At 55.8% G+C, this 7,724-nt stretch overlaps 1 protein-coding gene across 1 annotated transcript in view; it reads left to right on the top strand.

The window, feature by feature from the left end:
- Positions 1-6,425: 6,425 nt before the first annotated feature.
- Positions 6,426-7,724, top strand: part of PPP1R27 (protein phosphatase 1 regulatory subunit 27) — a 2,136-nt gene continuing 837 nt past the window's right edge. Inside the window, exons 1-2 of the mRNA XM_025363580.1 lie at positions 6,426-6,706; positions 6,816-6,966. Of these exons, the coding sequence (XP_025219365.1) occupies positions 6,517-6,706; positions 6,816-6,966 (341 nt within the window). The 5' untranslated portion in view covers positions 6,426-6,516. The remainder of the gene's footprint in view (positions 6,707-6,815; positions 6,967-7,724) is intronic.

Here is a 7,724-nt window from a genome sequence, read left to right as displayed (position 1 = left end):
AATTTGGCTTAACCTCGGCGCTCTTGTGCTTCACGTACAGAAAAACACATAGACTGTCGATTTTTTTTTTTTTTTTTTTTTTTGAGACAGAGTCTTGCTCTGTCGCCCAGGCTGGAGTGCAATGGTGCTATCTCGGCTCACTGCAGCCTCACCTCCCGGGTTCAAGTGATTCTCCTGCCTCAGCCTCCTGAGTAGCTGGGATTACAGGCGCCCACCACCGTGCGCCCGGCTAATTTTTTGTATTTTTAGTAGAGACAGGGTTTTACTGTGTTAGCCAGGATCTGCTGGCTGACCTCGTGATCCACCCACCTCAGCCTCCCAAAGTGCTGGGATTACGGGCATGAGCCACCACGCCCAGCCAACAGTTGATTTTTCTGCAGACAGAAAGCTGCGGCCTGTGTGCAGGGCTGGGCGATGGCTCTGCTGAGCCTGGATTTGCTGCTTCTCTGCAGGGGAGGCAACAGGAGCTCTGTGGTGTCTGTGGGTTCCACTGAGGGCAACAGCAGAAGCCCTGAGGATCCAGCAGGGCTCATGGTGGTCTCAGAGGACAGGTGAGGCAGGAGGAAGGAGCCCGAGGGTGCAGGAGGGAGTGGGGGTGGAGTTGTGGCTCTAGGGAGGCTGCTCGGCCCTCAGAAGCTCGGACAGAACAAGCGGCTCTCACCAGGCTGCCTTGAGGAGCCCTGCCTGTGACTCTGAGCCCTGCCAACTTCACGTGCTGACGTGCTTCCCGGAGTACCAGCTTCCGCACTGCTGAGATTCCCGGGTGTCCTCCCAGTTCCCGAGCTTGTGGGCTGGTTGCAGCTGCTGGAGCCAGAGACAGCTCTCAAGCCAGACCAGGCCTTGCTGGGTATGCAGTTCTCCCGTTCTCCCCGCTACCGCCCTCGCCAGCCCCACGGGCCCTCACAAACCCGGCCGCTCCCGCTCCTGCCTCCGCTCCAGGCTGTGAAGTATCCGGCCAGCATGCCGCGAGGAGCTGTGTCAGCACGTTGCCAGCACCAACCAGCCCGGTTTGCCCACATGTCCTTGGCCCAACACGGCTCACACCAGCTCGGCAGTCTGGGTGCTGCCATCTGCCCTGGACCCTAGCTCTGTGGGTTTTGGAGGCAGCCCGTGTTGGGGCTGGTTTCTGGCTAGTTCAGCTCCAGGGCCTCAGCTGGGTTTGCATGTCATGCCTGGGTCCTGCGACACAGTGAGCCACATACTCACGGAAGAGTGGGCACAGGCATCTGGAGGTGCCGTGGGAAGATGTCAGCTCTGCCCCCAAGATGTGAGCAGAGTCCCGAGGGCTGTGGCTCCTTGCAGGGTCTCTGAGGAGGAAGACTGTCTTGAGTCACAGCTAAAAGGGTGGGCTGTATTTGTTCCTGTGCTCCCTGGCGGTGGGATGGGGTGCAGTGACCCTGTGGACCCGCTGTGTGGGGAGCTGACCCTCCGGAGACAACGCTGGGACACGGCGCAGCTGCCCAGAGCCCTGGTGTCATGTGCTCTGGGGAGGCGAGGGAGTCACTGATACCTTTCCCGTTTTTGCAGAGGCAGCTGATGAGCACATTCCTGGGCTTGGCTGTTGCTGGAAGGTGGTGGGGCAATGTCCAAAACCTCTCTGGCTGGACTGCTGGATTGGTAGGGAGACTTTGAAGGCTCTGGGGGGAGGTGGTTAGGGCTTAGCAGCCTGGGACTTCCCAACCCTCTGTCTCTCCAGGTGCCAGGGAGCCAATGGCCTGGAGCCTAAAACTGTGATTGCCAGACCTATGTACTATACCCTGGGGGTCCTCTGACCTCAGGGAGGGAAGGGCCCTTCTGGCCCTAGGCTGACCCTCCTGCCTCCTGCCGGACTGCAGTGCGACCTGCACTGACTTTTCCCTTTTTTTTTTTTTTTTGAGACGGAGTCTCACTGTGTTGCCCAGGCTGGAGTTCAGTGCTGTGATCTCAGCTCCCTGCAACCTCTGCCTCCTGGGCTCAAGCGATTCTCCTGCCTCAGGGTCCTGAGTAACTGGGATTACAGGCATGCACCACCACACCCGGCTAATCTTTGTATTTTTAGTAGAGACGGGGTTTCACCATGTTGGCCAGGCTGGTCTCGAACTCCTGACCTCGGGTGATCCACCCACGTTGGCCTCCCAGAGTACTGGAGTACTGGGATTACAGGCGTGAGCCACTGCACCCGGCTTCAGCAGACTTTTCTAACAGGGTCTCCTGAGTGCTTTTGCAGAGCACTGCTGGTTGCATTCACTGGATACTTTTTTTTTTTTTTTTTTTTGAGACAGGGTCTTGCTCTGTTGCCTAGGTTAGGGTGGAGTGGTGTGACTGTAGCTCAGTGCAGCCTCAAACTCCAGGGCTCAAGCAATCTTTTGCACCTCAGCATTCCAAGTAACTGGGACCATAGGCACGCCTGGCAAATTTTTTAATGTTTTGAAGAGAAGGTGGTCTCCCTATGTTGCCCAGGCTGGTCTTGAACTCCTGGCTTCAAATGATCCTTCCACCTTGGCCTTCCCAAGTGCTGGGATTACAGGCATGAGCTACTGAGCCCAGCCAGGCCTCACTGGACTTTTAAAAGTTGGATGGTAAACCTTGTGAATTAGATGTTCTAGTTCATCCTCCAGAAGGCAGAAACTTAAAATCATGCAAATTAGGTCAATTTGCAAGTTCATATGGACCAAGAAGAATCAGGGACAAAACTCCATGAAGACAGGTTTTGCTCTGACGTCATGCTGCAAGAGCAGCACGTTCTCCCCATGGTGAGCAGGTACGACTGTTTACAGCCAGCTTCTGATGGAAAGTTCCAAGGCTGAGGAGCTCCAGGGAGTGTCCATCATGGCGTAGCACACACAGTTCCCACATCCTTATTAGAATAAAAGGCACAAAAATAGCTTTCAAGGGATCTGTTGTGACTGGTGAGGCTTCGGGCACCAATCCCTTCGGTGATCCAGACAGAAACCCCAAAACCAAAAGCTCTGCATGCTCTCAGCTCACCTTCAGCAGGAGGGACACAGGGGCTTGCTTGGGGTCGCCAGACAGGCTCACCCGATGGGCCTGCCCCCACCGCGTCTCTAGCCCAAGGCCCGGTCACTCCTGGAAAGGGCGTTCCTTCTGGTCACACTGTTGGTGGCAGCTTCATCCAGCGTGCTTTCATCTGATCCTCCGAGGGGGGAGGGCAGACAGAACTTTCCACAACATGAGAAAAGGCAATCTTCACATCAGAGGAGACTCTGTCTCCTGTCTCCAGTGTAGAACCTTTCGTCTCTAGGCTTCACGTAAACAAACCAGAAAAGACGACCTTGCTCCTCCCAAGTGACCCGGAATTCCTACCATCCACACCTTTCCCTGAGTCCCTAGAAATGCAGCCACGCTGGGAGCCCACCCCACTCCGGGTGTCTGCAGGCCTGGGCCTGGCTAGAGGCTCCAGGGCCACTCCAGTGTGTGACGAGAGGTGGTGTACCCGTGGCGAGGGGCCTGGGGCAGGGGAGGGGGCAGTGGGTGTACCTGGGCACCAATGCAGGTCAAGGAAACCTCTGCCAGGCAGGGACCCTCCGTCAGGGCCGCTTCTGCAGCAGCATTTTTCTTTTTCTTTTTTATTTTTTAATTTTTAAATTTTTTTATTATTATTTTTTGAGACGAGTCTTGCTCTGTCGCCCAGGCTTGAGTGCAGTGGTGCAATCTCGGCTCACTCCGACCTCCGCCTCCCAGGTTCAAGAGATTCTCCTGCCTCAGCCTCCTGAATAGCTGGGATTACAGACACACACCACCATGCCTGGTTAATTTTTGTATTTTTAGTACAGACAGGGTTTCTCCATGTTGCTCAGACTGGTCTCGAACTCCTGGCCTCATGTGATCCGTCTGCCTCGGCCTCCCAAAATGCTGGGATTACAGGCGTGAGCCACTGCGCCCAGCCAAGGCTGGTCTTTTTAAACCCCTCGCTTCAACTGACCCTCCAGTCTTGGCTTCCCAAAGTGCCGGGATTACAGGCATAAGCCATTGTGCCCAGCCCTCCCACAGAATTTGGCCAAGGCTTTGCACCTAGAGGTGTCTAATATGTTTGCTGATTTGATTTCTTTGGATGCAGATCAGCTTAATGATGCAAGGCTGTTGGTGTCCCAGCTCCTCTGCCCCTGCAAAGAGCTGCTGGCCAGTCTTGGTTCTGTCCTTATTCAGGCCGTTAGTGACCACCTGCAAGGTTTTACCAGCATTTTGGGTTGACGCATGTGTCTCCTTAATTAACGTTGAAGTCCTAGCCCTCAAGACCTCAGAATGTGACAGTTGTTTGGAAACAGGGTGCTTGCAGAAGTCACTGGTTAAGATGAGGCAATACCCAACTATGACTGGTATACTTATACAAGGGGGAGATGTGAACAGTGACAAAGGCTGGGAAAACACCGTGGAGATGAAGGCCGAGATCGTGGTGATGCTGCCAGAGCCAAGGACACCAGGATTGCCGGCAGCACTGGAAACTGGGGAGAGGCCTGAGACAGATGCTCCTCAGAGCCTCAGGAAGAACCTGCCCTGTTGAAACCCAGATCCCAGACTTCAGCTTCCAGAACTCTGGGAGGGACCAGAGTTTGTTTTTTGTTGTTTTTTTTTTTTTTTTTTGAGACGGAGTCTTGCTCTGTTGCCTAGGCTGGAGTGCAGTGGCACGATCTCAGCTCACTACAAGTTCCGCCTCCCGGGTTCACACCATTCTCCTGCCTCAGCCTCCGGAGTAGTAGCTAGGACTACAGGTGCCCACCACCATGCCCGGCTAATTTTTTGTATATTTAGTAGAGACGGGGTTTCACCAGGTTGGTCAGGCTGATCTCGAACACCTGACCTCAAGTGATTCACCTACCTCGGCCTCCCAAAGTTTTGGGATTACAGGGGTGAGCCACTGCACCTGGCCGATCATCTGTTTTTTTAAGCCACTCAGTCTGTGGTCTGTCAAGATAGCCCCAGCAGACTCATCCAGCCAGCTTCAAGTGCTGCAGTGTTCCCAGCACAATCGATGGCTGTCCCTGACCACAAAGACCTCCCTGGTGTCTGTGTCCCATCCCATCCACTTGCTCATGTCCTATAGTCCAAGCCCCACTTTGGACCTCCACTGGGGCTGTTGCAAAAGTAAAGGCAGCCAGCAATGAAGAGCCTGTTGGAACATGAGTTTTAAAAATTCCCTTGGCTAGGCGCAGTGGCTCACACCTGTAATCCCAGCACTTTGGGAGGCCGAGGTGGGCGAATCACGAGGTCAGCAGATCGAGACCATCCTGGCTAACACGGTGAAACCCCGTCTCTACTAAAAATACAAAAAAATTAGCTGGGCGTGATGGCGTGCGCCTGTAGTCCCAGCTACTTGGGAGGCTGAGACAGGAGAATGGTGTGAACCCAGGAGGCAGAGCTTGCAGTGAGCCGGAGCTTGCAGTGAGCCGAGATTGCGCCACTGCACTCCAGCCTGGGTGACAAAGCGAGACTCCATCTTAAAAAAATATATTAAATAAATAAATCCCTTGGTTGTGCTTCTAAAAGTAGGATCACAGAGGCAGGGCAGAAAGAGCACACCACCCAGGGTGTGATGGTCCCTGAACGTGGAGAGCTAACTGGACACCACCTTAAGTGTGAGTACGTGTGTCAAACCTGGAATGCAGAGACACCGTGCAGGGTGAACCCATGAGTGTGTAGGGAACACCCTGCCCCTGCAGGGATGTGAGGCAGGGGAGCCAGGCATGTGGAGGAAGGGTCGCAGGACTGACTGAGCAGGGGCCTGAGGCACTGAGATCCCAGCCAAGGATGCCTGGGGGGTTTCTGAGCAGGAGGCAGCACCATCAGAGTAGTTTTTGTCGCCGTGTTAGCCAGGATGGTCTCGATCTCCAGACCTTGTGATCCACCCACCTTGGGCATCAGAGTAGTTTTGGGAAAACTTGAGAGTGAGGCAAGCCACGCTAGAAGGTGAAAACTGACAGGTAGGGAGATGGAGGGGCTCAGGCCCGTTTCCCCATGGCACAGTGGACCTGTGCTTCTGGAGATGTAGACGGGGTGGCCACTGGGGCTCAGACCTGTTTCCCCATGGCACGGTGGACTTGTGCTTCTGCAGATGTGGAGGGGGTGGCCGCCCCTCACTCTCCAGGAGGTAGAGAGCAAGCCCTTCCAATGACCTTGGTACCTACCGTGCCCTTGACCTCGCATTCCTAGCTATCTCATGGGCTCTGCACCAGTGCCTCCTCCCACCCTCAGTAAGGCACCTTCTAGGTCCAGCTGTGCGGCAGGCAGCGACAGGCAGGAATGATCTGACCCCTTTGGCCGGGCACGGTGACAGGTGGGCTGAAAGATGAGTCACTAAACATGATCTGGGGCGCGGGGCGGGGGTGCAGCTCAGTTTCAGCCCCTCGCGCCGGGGAGGATGACCGTGCAGCTTTATATAGCCCCTGAGCCCTATATAAGCAAGTCAGAGGCCGGGGCTCGTCCGACAGGAGCCCTCAAGCTGATCTGGTCGGGGCCGGACACATTATTAACCCCAGCGCAGTAGGGTCCCCAGGGGCAGCCTGCCCCACAGCGCCCAAGATGCCTAGCAGAACTGCCCGCTATGCCCGCTACAGCCCACGGCAGCGGCGGCGACGGATGCTGGCTGATCGCAGCGTGCGTTTCCCTAATGATGTTCTGTTCCTGGACCACATCCGTCAGGGTGATCTGGAGCAGGTGCGGCGTTTCATCCGGGCTCAGAAAGTCTCCCTGGCCACGATACATCCCTCAGGTGAGCAAGCCCTAGAAGAGCTGGCCAGGGGCTGTGGGGTGGGGTGGAGGCCAGCAAGGAGGACCCGACCTGAGGCTCAGTCTTGACCCCTCCCTTCCTCCCTGCCCAGGCCTGGCCGCCTTGCATGAAGCCGTGCTGTCTGGAAACCTGGAATGCGTGAAGCTGCTGGTCAAATATGGAGCGGATATTCACCAGCGAGATGAGGCGGGCTGGACACCCCTGCACATTGCCTGCAGCGATGGGTACCCCGACATAGCCAGGTGAGGGGGCCTGGGTCTACACAGGGTTGAACTCGACCCCTCCAGGCCTCAGTAGGCCCCCAGGATGTGGGCCCCAAAATGTGGTCCTGGTGGTGTAGGCAAGAACCATACAGGCTGAGCACCGTGCCTCAGGCGTGTAATCCCAGCCCTTTGGGAGGCTGAGGTGGGCGGATCACCTGAGGTCAGGAGTTCGTGACCAGCCTGGCCAACATGGAGAAACCCCTTCACTACTAAAAATACAAAACTAGCCGGGCGTGGTGGCGCATGCCTGTAATCCCAGATACTCAAGGCTCAGGCAGGAGAATTGCTTGAACCCGGGAGGCGGAGGTTGCCCTGAGTGGAGATCATGCCACTGCACTCCAGCCTGGGTGATAAGAGCGAAACTCTGTCTCTAAAAACAGCGGCAACAACAACAACAAAAGAACCCTACAAACCCTAAAAGCTTCTGGAATCCTGTTTCTGCCCTTGTCCTCAACAGAGCCAACTTGAGGCCGGGCGCGGTGGCTCAAGCCTGTAATCCCAGCACTTTGGGAGGCCGAGGCGGGTGGATCACGAGGTCAGGAGATCGAGACCATCCTGGCTAACATGGTGAAACCCCGTCTCTACTAAAAATACAAAAAAAAAAACCTAGCCGGGCGTGGTGGCGGGCGCCTGTAGTCCCAGCTACTCGGAGGCTGAGGCAGGAGAATGGCGTGAACCTGGGAGGCAGAGCTTGCAGTGAGCCGAGATCGCGCCACTGCACTCCAGCCTGGGTGACA

Source organism: Theropithecus gelada, chromosome 16, assembly GCF_003255815.1.
Source record: "Theropithecus gelada isolate Dixy chromosome 16, Tgel_1.0, whole genome shotgun sequence".
NCBI lineage: Eukaryota > Metazoa > Chordata > Mammalia > Primates > Cercopithecidae > Theropithecus > Theropithecus gelada.
Note: the sequence above shows the minus strand (reverse complement) of the source record. Positions and strands in the feature narration are given on the sequence as shown.